Source organism: Fringilla coelebs, assembly GCF_963513975.1.
Source record: "Fringilla coelebs genome assembly, chromosome: 9".
NCBI lineage: Eukaryota > Metazoa > Chordata > Aves > Passeriformes > Fringillidae > Fringilla > Fringilla coelebs.
Genome location: NC_140067.1, coordinates 22,594,663 through 22,616,130, shown reverse-complemented (window position 1 = coordinate 22,616,130; position 21,468 = coordinate 22,594,663). Strand labels below are relative to the sequence as shown.

The window sequence follows — 21,468 nt, the reverse complement described above, 5'->3', positions numbered from 1 at the left end:
GATGATGACTGTTAAATGTCCTTTTCAATGTAATTTTTTCTATGAGTCTGTCCTAATTCTCTCTGTGTTTAGTGAATTGACTTCTCTGCTCCAGTGCACATGGCTGTTTGATTACAAAAAAAAATATCCATGGCTGGTTTTTTTCCTAATTTTTTTGTTTCTGGTATTGCTCCCATGGTCTCCTATTCCCACACTCAGTTTTAGCCCAGATCTGTGTGTAGACCTTATCTATGATCTGCAGCCTTTCTTAGCATCCCTGACACATCCTATGTAGATGGATGGCCTTACACATATACTCTGTTCTCTTACTACCCTCAAATGCCCACGTGTCTGACAAGAATTCTGTCTCAAATATCAGCACAAGAATCTTCAGGGGTACCGCTGATTCCCATATTTTAATTTCCTTTTCCCCAGTCACATATTTCACTTCTTTTTCATCTCTTTAGTCTCCAAAATCTTACCTACTCTTTTTTCCATCACCTTTCTCTGCTCTAACCTGTCACACCCTGGAGCTGCCCTGTCCCTCCTCTCTTCTCCCCTTCCTATCTCTTACCATCAGCATGGCCATAGCTACAACAGATTTGTGCAGTCAGAAAACCCGCTCCAGAAGGATGCTGCCTGGGAAAACTGGGCTGCCACCATTTGATTTCCTTCCTTGCCTCCATCACTCAAAATGAGTGCCACGCAGGGACATATTTCTTCAACGCATTTTTCTTTACTCCAGATTCAGACCCTAATCCCACAATTGGATCCACATGGCTGGCCGTGCAAATTGAAATGGGGGCTGGAGGGGTAGGCTACAGGCAGCAGTGTGGCTGTGCTGGCCCGGCAGGACACGGTGCTGGCCCTTGCCTGGCAGTGTCCCCTGACCCCGGCCGTGCCGCGCGCGTGGCCCTGCGGCTGCCTCGTCCACCCCGGAGCTGCAGCCAAGGCCAGCCCAGACGGCTGGTTCCAATATTCCTAAAATAAAATCAACACGCCAGATCTCACTAAACAACTAATCACCTATGGCATGTACATGATTTTCTTCTTCTCTATTTTTTTTTTTTCCTTTTCAAATGAAAACTACTTTAGGTGCGACAAAACACATGAAACAAGTGGAAAAACATTTCCAAGTACTTTTGCTCTTAGAAACCTTTACTGATTGAAGAGATTAAGGGATTGGGGGTTTTTACTACTTTAAAAAAATCCATTTTTACTGAAAATTCAAACTAGTCTATGAAGCTTTGGGCCAGCAACATTTAAAAAGATTGAATTACAGCATGCCGTTCTGAATGTAGCACATTATGAATTCCATATCCCTCAGCTAGAGTGACATATTTAATGATTAAGCCAAGCCACTCAACTCTATTTCTATTTTAATTTTTTTTCCTAGCCAGTATTAACTTTATACATACATTTCAAATGGCAAGAGGAAAAATAGCAGAATAGTGAGTTTGTCTGCAATAAAGGAATAACTAGCAAGGTCTTATGACTTTAAGAAATTAGAGTTCTGTGTGAAAGGTATCATGTGCAAATTAGCCCAATGTTAACAAATGCTTATTATCCTCCTATTTTAAAAAATCCTGTTTTCCATGTTCTCCAGCTCTGCTCTGTGTTCTGTCCTTAATTTTACACAAGCTTTTCCTGCCAGGAAAGCAACAGAAATTGCCATGAAGGATCAGAGCACTGGTCACATGAAGCTTGGTATCAAACGTGAGCCAGTTCTTTACTGAAGAAAAATAGTTGAAAAAAAAAAATCCATTTAAATACCCTTCCCTTGCTCTGCAGTGATGTACATAAGAGTAAAACTTCCTTCCTGACCTGCATGGTGGCTGATTTATACCCAAAAGTATGGGGCTTAATTACAATGACACAGAGATGGTCAATTTATTTCCTTGTGCTTACTCACTCATGAACGTGCACTTCCTCCTTCCAGCAAAAAGTAATTATCTCTTTGCAATTATCTGCACAGATGTGGCAAAGTTAGATTTTTCATGATTGTCTGCTAAAACCTGGGGCCCTGAAGAATATGTGCTCTGCCAGATCTTTCTCAGGATTAATGAGTCCCTTGAAGAGAGACTTGTTTGCACCCGGGGTAGGATTTTATAACAGACATTTCCAAAACTCTAAAATACAGGTGGAGGAGGTGCTATGGCAAACTCTTTGTCTTCCATAAAGTACATTCTAAGAGGGAAGCTAAATTCTGAGTTTCTCTAAGGTTTACTCCTCCTTGCACTTGATACCTGCATGTGTAGAGATACCTGTAAGTGCAGGTATAGTTTGAAACACCTAAAGCTCAACTGCTGGGAATTATTTCATTCTAGGGAGAAAAACCATGGGAAAATAGGTGTGCAAACAACAGGCTTGCAGGTATCATTTGGACTGTCTGTGTGTCTAAGGTAGCATCTGCTGGCTTCTGTCTCACCACATTTTTGTCTCTAACCAATATTTAAGGATCCACAATAGAGTTTATGGTTCCCAGTGGGCATCATATGCAAAGCCTTTGTCATCTTATTATCATTAGAAATATTAGATGTTCCTTGTGCAGGCCAACCTGTGCCTTTTTCACCTGTTTACTGTGGTCTCATGGCACAGAGTGCTTTCTTTTCTACACTCAAAACTCTTCCATGTCCCATTTCCTCTGCTTGTCTTTTGACTGAAACCCCCCCTTTTTTAACCTTTTCTCATAAGCCATTTGTTGTTGACCTGTGGTCATTTTCATTGCTTTCCTTGAACTCTTCCTAATTGATCCAAATCCTCCTTGCAGTGCAGAACTAAAAGTGGACTCAGTGAAACTGAAGCATTGTAGATTGAAACTATTGTTCCACCTGATTGCTAATTATTCTGGCCTGAGACTATGGAAACTGAGTGAGCTCTTCCAGAATTGAATACAATCTTTTTCAGACCATTTCTCCAATTTCTTATGTTCACCTATAAAGGGCATTTTATCTGTAAAAAATCAAAAGCTTCACTTAACCCTCTTTCATCAGGCAACTTACTAGGCACGCTTTCTGAGCCAACACCCACATCTTCTAAGAAAACACCAACCAGAGCAAAGCCAGGACAATCCCAAACCATAAGCAAATCCCAGTTTGACAGGGAACCTCTCACAATTACTTTCTGGGCAGGATTACACAAGTTCTATACCTGCTTTATGGTGGTTTCACATGGAATTTTCTCTTTGATTTGTACATGAAAATGTTATTAAACACGATATCTGGCTGTATTAGAGTCTCTGCTCCTGGCAGGTTTGCTCAAACTCCACCAGTGGTTCTGGCACAGCTTTGGACCATTTGCTGCATACCCTGCTCCAAAGTTCCCCGGTCTCAGTGTGCCACCAGCCCTGTGGTGTCACTGAGCTGTAAGAGCAGATGTCTGTCCCCACCTGTTGTCCCCTCTGTGTCTGCTCATAACCTTCCCTCAGGGTCCTGTTGTCACAGTCACACCACAAAAGGAAGGACAGCTACTGAGAACCTCCAGCTTCTTCTTGTAATATTCAAAATGAAGTGGACATTAAATATCAAACTGCAGCATAAGATGTCTGATAAGCACTACTAATCTTGTGCATTCCCACTAACTTATCAAAATGAACTTTTTTTTTGTTTTTAAGCTGTTTTACTCACCTTTCCAAGAGCCTGGGTGAAATTTTTACCTTTTAGTATTTAAATGCATTATAGGAAAACTCACTTGATGTTTGTGTCAGAGGCTGGAAGAAGCAGCAGCTTTCTGAGCATCTCCATAAAAGCAATTGTGAACTGCAGATTAAATGAACCCAAATTTGTGTTCTGTGTATGAGTCTTTTGGTGAACCTAAACCCAAATGTCACACAAGGCCAGGAATTTCCTAATTAGTGAATAAATTAGTTAGAAGAAGAAACTGATAAACATAAATAACAAAAATAATATCTGCTGCTAAAATTATCACAGAAATAAGTAGTTAAATCTCCTGAACTCGATTTTCCCCTCATTAAATTTGTTCTAAATCAAAATGTGCTGCTCAAGAGCTGAAGAAAAAAAATGTTTTAGTAAATAATTTTTTTACATGTCTTTAGCAAACTCAAAAATCTAGAGACACAGACTTCCATTAAGTAGAGAGAGCAAATGGAACAAAAATAATTTATAAATAAAAAAACAGGATCAAATTTTAGATCCTTTCTATCTGCTTATTGAGATGTACAGTTTCTCTGAATGACAGTGACCATGACAGAGTTGATCTGGATTAACAAACCTTTTGAAAGGAAAAAAAAGTCTTAAAAAACAATACCAAAACAACAAAAAAAAAAGTGAACAATCAGTTTTGAATGGATCCTAATAATATGCATTTCTGTGAGACACAGACAATGTTCAGTATGAGCACAAATTTGGAGAAAAAAGAATTTAAATAGGGTACATATCTATTGTGTAAGCAGTTTAATGGGTCTTACTTTAAGCCTGGTTGATCTGGCTTGGGCAAAATACACCATCAGACTACATCAGCAGGTACAGAAGTGGAGCAAGCTAATCCTGGAAAGGAAGCCTTTATAGTAAGAACTGTTGTGAATTTTACAGAAATTTACTCTGTCAACTGCTTAAGTGCTAAACAATCTTTTTCCTTTGGAAATTTTCCTGCGGAAAAAGATGGTTGCAACTAGGATACAAGTTTACATCATTTTAATGACAATGTTTACAGGTAAATATTTTCTTTTTGTGAATTTGAATGTGTACTTAGACTGCATTGAATGTGTAGAACCTTATCGAGGTTGCTGGCTTGTAGCTTCTTGATATTTATTTAGGGTCAGGGGACTGGAAAGGCAAAAGGTTGTAAGATTTCTAACCAAAGGTGTGTATCAAAAGTGTCATTTGGATAATACTTTTATAATTGTTTAATCCAAAGGAAAATCAGTGGCATTCAGCAGAATTATGCTTGAATAATTGCTTTTGTCATCCTGCTTCTGCAGGAAATCTTTGCTGCTAAATTTGAAAGAGAGTGTTTAATTAAGAGGTTAACAGTTAGAAAATAGCTACCATATAGTAATAATGTGTAAGTGAAAAAAGGAGACAGATGAGTGATGCTACCAAACTGAATGAAAGGAACTGTTTCATCTCTGTTTTGAAAAAAAAACTTCACAGGTGGGAAAAGTAATCATCTTTAAAAATAATCACATTATTGGAAATTTTATGTCAGGGTGTAATATATTTAGAAGAGAAAATGCTGTATGATTCTACTTTACTTTTTTCCGTAAAAACATGAATATGCTTAGCTGAGTTAATGCATGTAACCACTGAAAAAAGATGGTTGCCTTTGCACTTGTTTTGGTATGCCTTACATCTTTTGAGAACACTTTTTTTACATGCTAATGTCTCCAACCTGAGCTATTTGAACTGCTTATACAGTTCTATAAATATTGACTAATCCTTTTATCTAGAGTGCTTTTATCTTGACTGACAGTGGTCTTTGCTTGCATAGCAATTGGCAGATAACAAGCAGTATCAACACCACTTGCATGAACAGCTGATTTATTTAGTCTTGATATGAAAAAAGTGACTTATTATTTGTCTTTTGGTGTGACCTATATTTGTGCTTGTGTAATCTTATTATGAAATAGTAGGCCTATATATGTAAGTGCATACATGTGTATATCTATATGCACAACCCGATAAAATAATTATTTTGCAATGTATTTTTAATATCATTACTTAAAAAATAAGCATTGTGTTGAGACACTGAAATCACTATGAAATCTGTGTATTTAAGTGGCTCTACAAGAGTCACTTCATATTTAATAACTGATAGTATTCATTTTCTGTAGACAAAGAACACAATAATAACAATAATAATAATAATTGTAGCTCCTCATAAAAGTAATTTTGTTTCTTTGTTGGACATTGATGATTTCTTTTATCAAATGTCTTATCTAAATTTAAAGGTATAAATATATATCCTTTTTTAAAATTTTTGCATTCTCATTCAATAATTTTGTTTATTTTATGTCTTATCTGATGAAGTAGAGAACCACATAGACACTAAAGATTATTGTAAAGGTAAATGCATCTGTATCATCTTTTCTACAGGCAAGTCACTATTGCAAAGTGTGACTTGGACCACAAGTTACAAGGCAAAGGGAATGTCTGGCAGGTGCTGTGGGATAATAAAGTAACACACAGAGACTCACCACACATTGCTGAAAATGCAACAACTAAGGATCTAGCCCTTCACAATGCTGATTTTTTAATGAAGGATCTAGCCATTCACAATGCTGATTTTTTAATGAAAGGTTTCACAGGGGCTCCCAGTCTCTAAATCCTTGAGCACAGTCTGTCCACTCTGAAGCCCTATGACAAGACTAAGCACAACCTGATCCAGCTGCTTGTGGGCTGGACTAATTTATATCTTTGACACAAAACCCCCAAAAAACCCCTTCATTACCACAGCCATCATATTAAAACGGAGTTGGGTAAAAGACCCCAGGACATTGTTCCCAATGCCAGAGCAGGGAAAGGAGGCAGAAGATGTACTAAAACGTGGACCAAAACAGGAAACAGCCCGCAGTAACTTCACTTTTTATGTATAGGAATAGCAAAAGCAGGACAAGTTGCTAACACTGAAATTGTCACAAACTGGACAAAGCAGACATGGCTCTGGCCCCCAGTCAGGGATGGTTTGGGAGCTGCTTCACTTGCAGAAAGTCAGCCCCAACGAGTCGCAGTTCTGCCAGATGCCACTGCACATTAAGGTATACACAGACACCTCTCACTGGAATAAAGATGAGCCTGGCTGGAAAGCAGAGAGAGACTGCTGCAGCAAAACCCCCCTGCCAGGCCAGGGAGATGGCACTAACTGTGCTCCATAGCCTGAAGCTTCAAGGGGAAATTCAGTGTATGCTTTAATTGAGCACTGATGAGTGACTTGGATCGCTGCAGAGTCTTTCGTGTACCTGCTATGACCACTTCACTCTGGCTAATCTTCTAAACAAATCTCTCCCAATTCTCAGTTCCCTTCTGGCACTCCTGTACTTACCACTCTCCCAGGTGGGCCCAGTTACAACTGTGACTGAATAAAGTGGACAAGCAAAGAATTAGCCTGAGTAACTACATTTACCTGCTACCATTTGAAGCATTTCATTGTGGCTGAACACTGCTCTGTAATTTTCCACGAGGAATGGAAATGTGCTTTGTTATAGAAATAAAGCCTGATGTGAATTTGTACATAAAGCTAGGTGTGGTGCCTGGTGCACCCAGCTGCCACTCCATGAGCCTTAGCACATCTCACCATCTGATTTACAGGCAGCAGTTTTGCTGTGGGGATGGAGGAGAAGTTGTCTAATTTGTGCTGGTGATACTAGTTTGAAAACTATCTGCAAAGTGTTTCCATTTTTCTCTAAGATAATTATGAAGGGAAGTGGAAATGTTAAGAGTTGCACTTAGCATGAGTTCTCAAAAAAGTATTTGGATATTTTGACTGCTTTCAAGGGAGAGGAGAAACAGATTTTCCCTGATCCACTGCATGCATATCAGTCAGTTGATTGCTCAAGGGAGAGGTTACTGTGATTACTGCTTTATAGATGAGTAGCAATGCAGAGGGGTAAAAAGATTAGTTTTACAAGAGGAAGATTTGGTTTTGTTTGCGAAGAATGATCCAGCAGACCCACTTAGGCCACATCAATCCAATTACAATGGGGTTCAGATGAGCTCTCCTTTTAGCTGATATATTAGAAGCCAAGCATTAAATGGAAGAAGAGGAAATATGACACTGTATTGACAATCTCCTGCAGAAGTGCTCTCATCACCAACCTCTGATATGTTTGAGAGAATATTCCTTTCATCTTTTCTTGCTTTATATTTTGTAGGAGGAGAGGTAAAAAAGTTCCCCTGTAGTACATACTTTTTTCAGTACATAAGTTTTTCAGGCATGTTCACCCACTTGTCAGCCTGACCCACCATGTCAATATCACTTGTACGTCCTGTGACTCTCACTTGAAGAGTGTTGCTCCAAGATATTTCCAATGGGACCAGGAATAATTGTCTGTAGTTCTTACACTGCTTGAATGAACACGTAAAAGAAGGAATGACCAGCAGATCATCTTCCAACTCATCCCCATAGTATATTATGGAAAGGAATTCCCCATAGTATATTATGGATAGGAATTAAGCAACGACTCTTGGGGTTTTTGTAGGTGATAATTCAGTTCCTTACAAAGCATTCTAAATTGCTACCATATGGTACATGGGAAACAATTTCTTGATCCCATCTGATGACACTTATCTTAATTTCATCACATTATCCATATCAAAACTGTGCATTTGCTTGATTCTATTCTCCAAAATGTGGTTATCACTTAGGTGTTTACATAATACTTTGCACACCATGACAATTGAATGGCCTTTTTATATTTAAAGTATATTTTTTTACTTGTCCATCATCTATTTATCTAATAAAAGATAATTTAATGAAACACATTATTAAAAGTGTTATTTATACACATTATAGTATATATTATACACATAAAGTTACACATTATATAAAAGTGTTATCCAGTTATTCAAACCAGAATGCCTAATTCTTTGTTTATTCTTCAGGTACTCACTGTGATGAAGACATCAATGAATGTTACATGAACCCTTGCCAAAATGGTGGGATCTGTGAGAATTTTCCTGGAAATTACACATGCCATTGCCCACCTGCAGACAAAGAAGGGATCTTTTATGGTGGCTGGAACTGTACAGAAGTCCTGCATGGCTGTACTGATCATCAATGCCAAAACAATGGAATATGTATCCCACATTTAAAAAACGGCCAACACGGATTCAGCTGCATATGTTCACCTGGGTATACTGGAATACACTGTGAAACCATAACCACATTTTCTTTTCAAGGAAACAGTTTCCTTTTGTTGAAGAATCCCCAGACCCATAAAAACGATTTTTTCTATAATATAAACCTGAGGTTTCAAACTGTGCAACCCACAGCTTTTCTTTTTCACCGAGGGGAGAAAAACACCTTTGCAAAGTTGGAATTACTGAACGGCTACTTACACTTATCCGTGCAAGTCAATAATCAGCCACAGGCTCTTTTGCATATCCCACATAATGTCAGTGATGGAGAATGGCATTCAGTGGAGGTAACCTTGGCAAGAGCTGTTATTCTTAATTTGCTTGACAGCTCTTGTGTAGAATCCTGTCTCAATAAAACGTCTGCTAAGATAGATAACGAGCTGGTGATGTTTGCGTTTCAGAGCACGTTTTTGGGCGGCTTACCAGTGGGGAACAGCAACTCTCCGCAGAACACCTTTAATACACATTCTGCACCTTCATTTGTAGGCTGTCTTCAGGATATTGAGATAGACTTGAATGTTATTACTCCAGAGAATGTGTCATCTGGGTCATCTTTAAATGTCAGGACAGGATGTGCTAAAAGGGACTGGTGTGACCCCCACCCGTGCCAGAACAGGGGACGCTGCATCAACCTGTGGCTGAGCTACCACTGCGACTGCTACCGGCCCTACAGGGGGCCAGACTGTGCAGCAGGTAAGGGAGCCCTGCTGGGGCCTGGCTTGGCTGTGCCTGCTGAAAACACGGCCACCAACCATCCCCGTCACCTGGCCGTGAAACAGCCTGGCCCTTAGGATCTCTGGGGCTCAATGTCGAGTGGTAAGCCAGTGCAAGAGGTTAGTAGTGGCACATCTTAGTTATTTTCTAGTTGCTTTCCCAGAAAGGCTGCTTTTCAGCCTGACAAAAACTGGGGGATTCCACTCCTCTTGTTTTAAAGTCTTCTCAGTGCTCTTGGCACTCCATAAACTCTGAAAAACTGTAGTTCTCTGGATGCTGAGTAAAATTTAGAAAGCAAGCAAGTCACCTGGAGTTTGACTTATTTTCAAAGCATTCTTTGAAAATTTTATCCTCGAGCTCTCTAGGCTTTTATAAAGAGATTCATTTAAGGCAATGAAAGGCAAGCAAAAGTACTGTAAGCTAAAAAAAGACAGATTCCAATTTAAAAGAAATGAATGAGATTATACTCTTAGCTTAATCTGATTAGCCCAAGGAGCAGGCAGGGCTTCAGCAGCTGGAAACAGGTTCCATTCATCCCTCAGCTGGTCCCAAGGTGGGGCTGGACAATCCTCAGTGCAGGCTGCTGTTCCCAGAGAGCTGCTGGGGACCAGAGGGAAACACAGCCCTGTCTGGGGGAGCAGAAGAGCTGATCTCAGCAAGCAGCTTCCATGGCAGTGGTGAGCAGGAACACAAAAGCTGCAGATGCCTGTAGCATTTTCCCTGCTACAAATGATCTTTGCAGTGCAGGCAGGGGCCAAGTGGAAGGACAACAGGAGGTCCCTGTCCAGCTACACCTGCTGGGTGATCTCCTAGAGCTGTAAATACAGCAACCCTCTGGAATGCTCTGGGGTGAGCTGTGTAATCCTTCCCCAGGCAAAGTTTTAGGGATTTCAAACAAGCAGTTTTGTTTAAGAAAATTGCACAGGACTAAGTCTTCTCACCGTACCCTTTCCTCTGCCTCCCTCATCCACACACAGTCAGCAGAGCAATTTTTAGGGAACAAGAAATACATACATGTACATATGTATGTATACACCTATACACACATAAGTGTATTTATGTAGATATATATGCCAAGTAGACTGGAAAAAATTAAAGACAACAGCAGAGCCATGGTCAGATTGGAATGGACAGATCCTAAACTGGTGTAAACTGGCATGGCTGCAGTGCTGCCAGTGAAGCTACATTGATTCACATCAGCTGAACAACTGGCCTCAGGGGTTATTGAATGCATTGCTGCAGAAAGCTGGGCCTTCAAATACATTTTAAAATGTTTGAATACAACTTCATTTTGCATGCTCTACCTAATACTTATCAATAGTTTTTCCTTTTGGTTTTATTGCAAAATGACAAAGTCTGAGAGGTAATTGTAACAGACTGCTTTGAAGTGTAGCTGTAATTTATCCAAAGATGTGGAAGGCAACTTTTGAATATAGGACAACATCTGGGAAATAAGTTTGCCTTCTTATATGAGGCAAAATTAAAACCATTCAGGGCCAGGAGCAGCTTATACTGGCATTAGAACTGTTGAGAATGATTAGAAAGCATGCTTCTTTTCTTTCCTGCTGACCACAATATTCCTTGCTAATCATGGCACCGTGCCATTTTGGTACATAGGTTCTAGATACATGTCATATGTAAAAGACTGTGGCATGTTTCTAAAGAGGCAGAGTGGGGGAGGCTTGTGGTAAAGGATGACATAAGAAATGCTGGTGTCTTTCTGAAGAAAAGTTGCTGCCAAGTATTTAATTGACAAGACCCAATATTTTCTCTACATATACAAAATAACAAACAGATGTTGACTCATTTTGATCAACATCCAGATGTTGTGACCCAAGAGGTTAATATTGACCAAGGTGATGCTAGTCATCTCATCAAACAGATCAGGCTGATGATAGATGTGTGTATTTATAAATAGAGAGAAATGTGACAAGGTAATTGTAAACATGAAATACCTTTCTAGAGATCAAGGCTTCTTTCTAATACTGCAGTTGTGGAACCCTCAGTTCAGCAGAATTTTTCTTTTTACCCTCATGAAAAAAGTGTCTCAGTCTCCAGTACCACCTTAAGAGAAGATATCACTTTAAAACTCTTATATGTAGAAATAATTATGTGTTGAAATTGGTGTTTTGAGGCATTAAGTCTGTTTAACAAGTAGATGTAGATATATAGGCAATCTTATTCATAGAAATAAACTATTTCCAATTAAATTAAGAAATTATCTGTTTAGGAACAAGTATGGGATTTATTCCTGTTGCTAAATAATATGACCATACCCCACAGCAGGGCAGTGTGGTTCTTAAGGGTCTGTTGGGGCTTCATGGTCAGTGCCCTATTTTTATCTTTTTTTTTAATGCAGTCATAAAAAAAGGTGGTTCTGCAGGCAGAAAGTTGGCTCATGACATTCTGCTCCAGGAGTTTTACTGCACAATAGACAACTGAATCTTCAGCTATGTGAGCATTTAAAAAAAGCTCAGTTTATTTTTTCTAGGAATTTGATATATGAAAAATAGCTCCTGAAACTGTTTAGGCAGGAAGTCTCTAATATTGAGAACAAGATCACAAAGTTTATGGTGTAAAAATAGAAACACTTTGTTGTTCTTTAAAGAGATGATTCATCAGAATAAAATACAGTTTTGGCTACATTTTTTGTATCCTTAAAAGACTGAAAATCATTACTGAAAATAAGGGGTAAAGGACAGACAGATGGTTTTGGTTTAATCATTTTAATTGATAAGCACAAAGAAAAGAAAACTTACTCCATCCTGGATCATGTTTCTCCCATGGCTCTGTGGGCACTCGGGGACTGAGCAGGATTCATGGCTGGATACAAGTGGGTGTAGGTGAGCATATGTTGAGCCCCAGCAACAAAAAGTCTGTCAGAGAACTGGGGAGCCCCTGCAGCACCACACAGGTGATCTATTCACACAAAAGGGCTTTGCCCAGCAGCTTTCTGTGATTGGAATCTGTGCAAAAAATATCACAAAATCTGCCTTAACTCCCATGGTCATCAGAGGATCAAAGCAGGTAGGTTCTTTCCAAAATGATCTTTCTGAGGACCAATGCAGGAAACTGTAGAAATCTGTCCTTGTTGAACTACTTGAAAACACAGCATTACACAGAGCATGATAAAGAGCAAAAATATGCCCAATTATGTAACATATGGTCCTGCACTGGAGCTGAGTGCTACAGCCATGGGAGCCAACAGGAATTTTGAAACAGGAGCTATTTACAGCTGGACCAAGTCTTTGTTCATTCATAAATAGAAGCATATCTTACTACCATACATAAATATCACCAGAACTAGTTATTTGATCATTGCATTGGCTCCTTTGTAATTTGGCCCTAACTATTTTATTTTTCTTCCTTCTTTTCTTTTTGTTTTTTTCCCTTTTCCCATATCTCTAACCTCAAGAGTACATCCCAGGCCGGTTTGGATCTGAGGACTCCTCAGGCTATGCTGCTTTTCCTGTTGGTTCCACTCAGAATGAGAACTTCATCATATCAATGTTTGTCCGAACACGCAAACCTTCTGGCTTGTTACTGGCTCTGAGAAACAGCACTTACCTCTACATGAGAGTCTATTTGGAAGGTGGGAAACTCACCATGCTAGCTCTAAATTCCATGAAGCTATTAGGGAAACACTCAGTGAACGATGGAAACTTTTACTTAATAACCTTAAAAATAGAACCAAATAAGATGGAGTTGTTCCAGTCTTCTCACTACCTAGGCTTTATTTCTACTCCAGCACTAACCATCCAAAGTAAGGATATTCTTTACATTGGAGGCCTACCAGATAACAAAGAAACTGACAGAAATGGCAGGTATTTCAAGGGCTGTATCCAAGATGTAAGAGTGAATAACCAGCTGCTGGAATTCTTCCCCATCACCAATCCACCAAATTCTCTTCTCAACCGAACTCTGATCAATGTCACCCAAGGCTGCACTGGTGACAACCTCTGCAAGGTAAGAACAACATTTTTCAGAGCATTTTCACATGCTTATAACGGGGAATTTTTAAAAATGTTTTTAGTATGTTCCCACACATTGTTTGATTATAATGACAGGTTAGGAAAACATGCAAAAATGCTAGAAAGAGCAGGTTTTGTTAAGCTATGCTATATATGATGAGTATCAGAAGCAAAATGTATTTGCATAGGGGAGAACGAAAGAATTTTGAGATTGGAATACTGTTTTTCACTAATTATTGAACATGTCATGATACTGGTCTTTATAATTTTCCATCTGAAATAGAAAGAAAACTTCTTTTTGCCAAACAGTTCCCCATGCCATGCCCAGAGTTGGGTATCCAACAGCCTTGATTCACACTGAGCCTCTCTCTTCTCTCTCCCCCAGTCCAACCCCTGCCACAACGGCGGTGTGTGCTATTCGATCTGGGACGACTTCACTTGCACGTGCCCCCCTAACACCGTGGGGAAGGCGTGTGAGGAAGTTAAGTGGTGTGAGCTTGGGCCCTGTCCTCACGAAGCACAATGCCAGCTGGTGCACCAAGGATTTGAATGTAGGTACATTTCAGTTGTTCCAGTCATCTTTGGAGATCAGCAGCAATAGGCATTTTCAGCAGTATTTCCTTGAAACAAAGTATTCACTGCCTTTAAAGCTCATTCAAAGTTACTTCTGCATTAAAATAATAGTTATGTCAATTTTAAATAATGTTAATGGGAAGAGTCTGCCCTACCAAACCCAGAAATTCTCCCCCAGACCCCTGACTCAGGCACTGATGTTCATAGGAACTTTGATTTTGACTCAGCCCAGCTAGTCAAGGTTGTCCCATAGCTCAGTCTGCTGCCTCACACTTCCACTGCAAAGCACTAAGAGGATATCCAGTGTTGGATTAACCCTAGAATGTTCTCCAACTTCCTGAAAAGACAAGCTACATAACTTCCATTGCATCATTTGATTTTCTTAAATCTTGAATAACTTTGGAGAAAGTCACCTCAATACCTGTAGTACAGTTGCTCGAGCAGTGCCTTCATAAGAAGCACCTGCATGCCAAGTAATCCATTTGGAAACTGATGACCATTCACTCAGAGACAGTGAAGTGAAAAGCACCTGAGCTGTTTCCTTCTGCTAAACTCAAGTTCATTTATACTTTCAATGATTCAAGGTCACCCCCTTTAGATTTCTGTGCTGGTTTATGTGGCAACAGTAGGGAGTTTCCCTAATAGATATTCAAAAATTCCTGCACTACAGAACTGCATTTTTAACTAGTTTTATTCTTAGCTACAGGATAAACTTCTTGTTCAACACAGGATAACGAAATAAAAGCTTTCCTGGGCAGTGAATTCTCTGTCTTGTGTCTTCTGCTAAAAAAAATCCAAAACAAAACAAAAAAAAACTCAGCTGGTTTACAAGATATTTGAAAATATCTCATAAACCAGGAGTAATCTTGAAAAACTCTGACTTTCTTTTAGTATGATTTCCTCTGAGGAAACTTTTTCCATGAGAAAGACACCACATTTGCTGCACCAGGAAATGCAGTTACACCTCTGCTGCCTCGGCGTCAGGACATGAAGTGGATGAATTCATACTGGGATTCCCAGGATTCCTTTCCTCAAGATTTACTAAGCTCAGAGATAGCTCAGAAACCCATCTTATCTTAGATCTTTCAAAGCTATTTTTTTCTGAGGTACAGACAGAAGACATTCCTTCATGTCCCTCCTCCCTGTCTAAAATCCTCAGAAACCTTAGAACATTTAAATTTACAGCCCAGTGAGTAAGTGCATTTTAGTAGAAACCATGCTAATGAAAGGTGTCAAATACCTTTGTGAAGATGTCCATAAAGCTGCCACAATGCTGCCCATCACTTTTCACTCACAGCAGTGTGAGCTGAGTCCTGCTGCCCTCCCAGTCCCACCTGCACAGGGCTCTGGCAGTGCCTGCCCACCAGGAGAAGCTGGCTTTGGACATGACAGGCACAACTGCTCACAGGGATTTTGAAGGGCTTTCCATCAAGTGACTTCCATTAAATTCATCCTTTTGCATCGGTGAGATGAAATTGGGATCCAATCAAATACTTCATAAAACATCTAAAGACTCACCCAAGAAAAAAGGAATTGGGAAGAAGTGTTCACCCCATCCAGATCTGTCATGGGGAATAACTAGGCTGCCTGTGCTTAGGAAACAATCATAAAGTGACAAATGTATGTCTCTTTTTGAAATAGAGAGATAACAGTAATGCAGAATTGTATGTTGGAGTGGTAACCTGAAATGATGCAAAGCAGTACGCTTTGGATGTGATTATAGCTGATGCTGGCACTGCCCTGTAAATTCCACAGCCTTGAGGGGCAGACCAGCATAACTGAAACACTGGTGGTATTTGACTGTCTTCCAGCAAACCCAAAAGCAGTTACATGGCTTGTGCACTGGAGAGACATCTTTCCACGTGTATTGGTGTAGAACTGGCCTGGTTTCTCAATTGTTGTCTTTGCACAGGTCTCGCTAACGCGGTGTTCAGCGGCCGGAGCAGCGCGATATTTTACAGGAGCAACGGGAAAATCAGCAGAGACCTCACCAATATCATCTTTGGCTTTCGGACCAGGGACACTGACGTGATCCTGCTGTATGCAGAGAGGGAGCCCGAGTTTGTCATCATCAGCATCCACAACTCCAAACTCCTGTTTCAATTACAAAGTGGCAACAGCTTCTACAGGCTGACCCTGGCGAGTTCAGTGCCTGTGAGCGATGGCAAATGGCACCGAGTGATGGTCTCAATGGTGGAGCCCCTGTCCCAGTCCTCCAGATGGCACATGGATATAGACAGCAAGAAAGACACGGCAACCAGCACAGCTGCTGCAGGAAACCTCAACTTTTTAAGAGAAGAGACAGACATCTACGTGGCTGACAAGGCTTTTGACAGCCTGGATGGCCTGAGAGGGTGCATGAGCACCATAGAAATCAGTGGCATTTATCTCTCCTACTTCGAAAATGCTGACATCCCTACCAAAAAACCTCAAGAGGAGCAATTTCTCAAAATATCTGCCAACCCTGCTCTTACTGGCTGTTTGCAGGTAGATTTCTGCAGCTCTGACCCCTGTATGCATGGGGGGATCTGTGAAGACTTCTACACTTCCTACCGCTGTGTATGTCCCGATGGATGGACTGGCACCTACTGTGAAGTCAACATTGATGAGTGCTCTTCAAACCCCTGCATCCATGGGAACTGCACAGATGGGATTGCCTCCTATGAGTGCAGCTGTGAGCCTGGTTACACTGGGGAGACCTGTGAGGAGGACATAGATGACTGCCATGGCCACCAGTGCGTGAATGGGGCCACCTGTGTTGATGGGATTAATGGATACTCCTGCCTGTGTGCTGCTAACTTCACAGGGAGGTTTTGCAGGTACTGTAAACAAGGCTGACCTGTAAGGTTTTGTCAAATCTCTTCTGAAGGCCTTTTATATCCCTGATGTCTTTGTTTTAAACACAGATGCTTTGCATCTGTCTCTGTATTAATCATGGCTGCAGAGTCAATGTATGAAGAGTACAGAAAGTTGTACAGATCAATTAGATGTGGACTAAGACAGTGGAGAGCTGCCAGCTCAGGCAGAGACTGATGAGACAAGGACTGAAGGAACAAGGCACAGCTCTGCTGCCCTGTTCTGCTGTCAGCATTGGTCCTGTGAGCTCTCTGATGACAAGATTACAAGTCTTCCAGAGCTTGAAAATACATGTGCTACATCTTCTTTTCAGAAAAAAAAATCTTAAAGTTTTTAAATCTCTAAACCAATATTTTATTACAGTAATATTGCTCTAGAGCTATAAATGCAGGAATTCAGAGTTGGTAAGAGAAAATAATAATAGGAAAAGAAGTAGTTTCTCTCCCCACCCACAGCACCTTTTCTGGGATGGTCTTTTACTCCCAGCTTACTCTCAGTCCTGGTGGCTGCACACAAGCCACTTTTGCCATTGCTTCTGACACTGCTTACATGCTGTTTCCTATTCCTCCCAGACTCTCCTCTAGAAAGGCTTCAGGCTTTTCCCTTTAACTGCCCTTCTCTGCACATCCATAAAAATCTGCCCTCTAAGCATGTCCAATTCCTCTCCAAGAAGGCAAAATCCTTCTCCTTCCTTCAGAGGACCCCAACAAATCCAGTCTGCTGCAGCCCAAAGGATGCAGACAATCATCTTCATGCTAGCCAATTACAGGATATAATTACTTTATCCTTTAGGATATAATTACTAAATTAACAGGTTTTGTTGACTTTTTTTTGGGTAGTAAGGACATCCTCAGATTTGAAGATGCCTTATGGTGGCCCAATATTTTTTATCTTGTATGTTAAGTCTCTCTCTTTTGAACTCTTAAACTAAGCTGTCCAGGCATCACAGAGAACCACATTAGTAATGTAAGTAGAGTGATGTCCATTTTCTATTTTTTATGATAAATGAATCATTAATTTGCCAGTAAATATTTGGAAAAGAAAAATTAATCAAATTTAAAAAGTTAGGCATAACATGTTCTGGGAGTCTTAAATCTGAGCTGCAGCTCTCATTCCTTTGGGCAATACCCTGCTCCCCTGCTTCAGCTGAGAGAGCAGGAGACATCCAGAAACAAGGACAGTGCAGATGACTGCTGCTGCCTTCTTGTGTGCCCAGGTACCGAAGATTGCCTTACACAGTGTGTGGGAACGAGGAGAGGAACCTCACGTGCTTCAACTACGGCAACTGCAGCGACCTGGGCGGGGAGCTGAGCTGTGTGTGCCTGCCAGGCTTCGTGGGAGAACGGTGAGAGCCTTTGTCCTGCACACCCTTGGGGAGCACCTCTTCCCAAAGCTGTTCCAAAAGAGTCCAGAGGCTAACAGCCAGCCCTCTGGCAGAAATACAGACAAAGCAGCTGATTTATAGTGCAGGAGTTCCTTGCTAGAGTGACTCTGAGGGTCTGGAGCATTGTGGTTTTGGACAAAAATTACAAACTAGTGCAGCAAGGTTTAGTCCAATACAGCACCAGTAATCCAGCCCAAGATATTAATTCTTAAACAGCAATGCACACTGGCCTCTCTGTGCCTTTTTTTGTTTCTGTGCCAAATGTTCATATGACAAGTTGAAATGTTGCCTTTCCATAGGTGGGGACACACACATATCCTGCTCATACACCTAAACCAGCTACATGCTCTGGCACATGAATCTGCAGAGCTGTTCCATTTTCACGTGTCTGTGCTGTCAATATACAATCTGTTCTATCCCAGGGATGGTAAGAGGTGGCACACCTGGTGGCATGGTATACCATGCTTTCTTACTGAATGCTGAATAAATACTTTTAGAAGAGATTAAGGAACACTTCATGCATGTTATTGTTTAGCCTGGAGCAGAGGGACCTTCCTCACAGTGAAATTTGTATCTTGTAGCCCAATTCACACTTAATACTGGCCTTCAAAGAGCTCTGGAGCAGAGAGGGCTGAGAGCCTCAGGGCAGGCATCAGGCGCTGCAGAAATCTAGGAAGGCATTGTCACAGTCATAGCCTGAACAGGTAAGGGCATTTTGGACAGAGAGACAGGAAAAACTGTACATGCTCCAGGTGAAACTGGCATTATGTCAGAGTATAATATCCTAAAGTTCAACAGGACCAAGCTGTAACACAGAGAAGTTTCCAACAAAAGGTTTTCATTCTCTCAAAAACTTCTGAGCCCACTGATTTTGTGGAAAGAGTACAGTAGGCTATAAAAGACGTGAAATGAAGATTTCCACCCACTCAGTGCACAGTGTGGTTGGCAGACACACTTGAATTGCACTGTTAACAGCCAGGTCGCCTGTGTACCACCTCACAATATTCAACAAGGGGGAAAGGATACAATAAAATAAAATTTTAAGACGTAAAAGCATATTCATAGCCACTTCTGTACTGCATGTATTTCTTGGGACTTAGAGGCAGCAGGAAAGCACTTTTCCCTTCTCCCTCCCCTGCCAGCCTACCTGCTAACTGCAGCTTTGGGAATGAGCCTTCCTTCCATCCATCCCAGTGGCTGGCAGTAATCTCTCTTTTACAGTTCCCAAGGTTCTCGTGAGGAGCCCGTGCCCGGCGAGCTGCAGGAACTGCCTGTGGCAGCCAGGCTCTCTCCTGCAGCCTCTCAAATGGACCATTTGGCCTCTGCTCCTCCAGGCTGCCAAACCATAAACCAGCAGTGCTTCCGTGCTTGGGGGTCTCACTAGATCAAATCAGATCATTTCATCCCTTTTTTTTTACTTTTTTCTTTCTTTTTTTCCAGAACAAATTCAAATATATCTGTTAATAAGAATATTAAAACCAAAGCCCTTTGTATATTTCTGTATTAGACTGATAAAGCAGGCATTTTCCTTTAAGACAACATTTCAGCCCTCAGAAAGCCTCTGGTGCACAGTATAGAGAAATTCTATGCCAATCAATTAACTTGGGATCACATTAAAAAAATCCCAGTGGACTTAATAGCAGGTGGAAAGGGAAATGTGTATAGATTAATCTCCAAAAAGATAGAGCTCTCTTTCAAAAACAAATTTGTCATGTAATTCAGGCTGGAACTTTCAAAATTACATAAAGGGAGTTGGGTTTTTAAGTGCTCCTGAAACTCAGTGGATTCAGGTACCCAATTCCCCAGAAGATTTGAGAGGTTGTTGGCTTTTTAAAAATTTTCATAGGTAATTTCATAGCTATAAAATTTTTGTGCATTGGATAAATAACTTAGGTCTTTGAAGTATATTAATATAATTTAATATTTAAGGAAGCTATTGAAAGAAGTTTAAATTAGAATAGAGTAAGAGTGTTTAATATAAAAAATGCTCTTCTCTGATGTAAGATTAATATGTTTATTGCTTGGTTATGAATATGACTGAACAAAGCAATTCCTTAAAATTCAGAGAGAATTTCTCACATTCTTCTCCAATTATAAACCTGTATTTTTACCTGGAAAAAATAGGATTAACTGTTAGCATTATTTGATAAAAGGGAGCAGGGAATTAAAAGGGAATATTGTCAGAGCAGAAAATCACCAAATCAGTAGTTTTCAAACAGTCTTACACATCCCTCATTATCCTTCTATTGGCTGCCTTGAGAAATTATAACTCAAATTTCTGTATTGCCAGAATTAGCTCAACAACATTTAATGAAACCTGTCCTGCACCATTCTTACCTTTTTGGGGCCCCTCTCAGAGCAACTGGATAGGAAATTGTGCTGGGATCTATTGGCATTCCAAACTGAGGGAAGCAATAAAAAGGTTAAAAAAACCCGCCCAAAAAGCAGGTGAATATTTCTAGGAGCACTCAGCTGGCAAAAACACACATTTGTTTGACTTATATCCCGAGTGCTGAGAGGGGAACTGTGCCCTCAGCTCCTGGAACAATGACAAGGACAAGCAAGCTGTCAGCAGGACTTGCCCCAGAGCTGGCTCTGAGATCACACAAGAACCTGCATTGCACTTTGCTAAGCACCAGTAACCATGAAGTGCTTTACAGCTGAAATTACCTGCTTGACTGTCTGTGTTTGGAAACCATGCAGGAAGTTCAGGGTTTGAGTGGGGCTCACCAGCCAGTTAATAAAACCACAAACACGTGCAGAATGGTGCCCCGGAGCATCCTCCTCTTCCCCAAAGCTGCCGAATCCAACACGCGCCTGCTGGAAGCACTGGGTGCCCGGTTCCTGAGGCTGACTGTTTGCAGTCTTTCCTGCAGGTGTGAGAAGGACATTGATGAGTGCAGCTCTGACCCATGTCTGAACGGGGGCCTCTGCCAGAACCTGCTCAACAAGTTCCACTGCCTGTGCGACGTCAACTTTGCCGGTGACCGCTGTGAGATCGATGTAAGCGACCTCTCCTTCTTTGTCTCTTTGCTCTTGTGGCAGAACCTCTTTCAGCTCCTCTCCTATCTCATCCTGCGAATGGATGATGAGCCAGCAGTCGAGTGGGGTGATCAGGAAGACTACTGAGCAGTCTTTAAACTTTTGTGTTTTACTGCAGCAGAAGATGCCTTGACTA

General features: G+C 40.9%; 1 protein-coding gene across 1 annotated transcript in view; it reads left to right on the top strand.

The window, feature by feature from the left end:
* CRB1 (crumbs cell polarity complex component 1) overlaps positions 1–21,468 on the top strand; it is a gene marked incomplete at both ends in the record, with an annotated part of 95,157 nt that overhangs the window by 51,851 nt on the left and 21,838 nt on the right. Inside the window, 6 exons of the mRNA XM_084211643.1 lie at positions 8,538–9,485; positions 12,922–13,472; positions 13,863–14,028; positions 15,963–16,869; positions 18,123–18,251; positions 21,167–21,293. Of these exons, the coding sequence (XP_084067769.1) occupies positions 8,538–9,485; positions 12,922–13,472; positions 13,863–14,028; positions 15,963–16,869; positions 18,123–18,251; positions 21,167–21,293 (2,828 nt within the window). The remainder of the gene's footprint in view (positions 1–8,537; positions 9,486–12,921; positions 13,473–13,862; positions 14,029–15,962; positions 16,870–18,122; positions 18,252–21,166; positions 21,294–21,468) is intronic.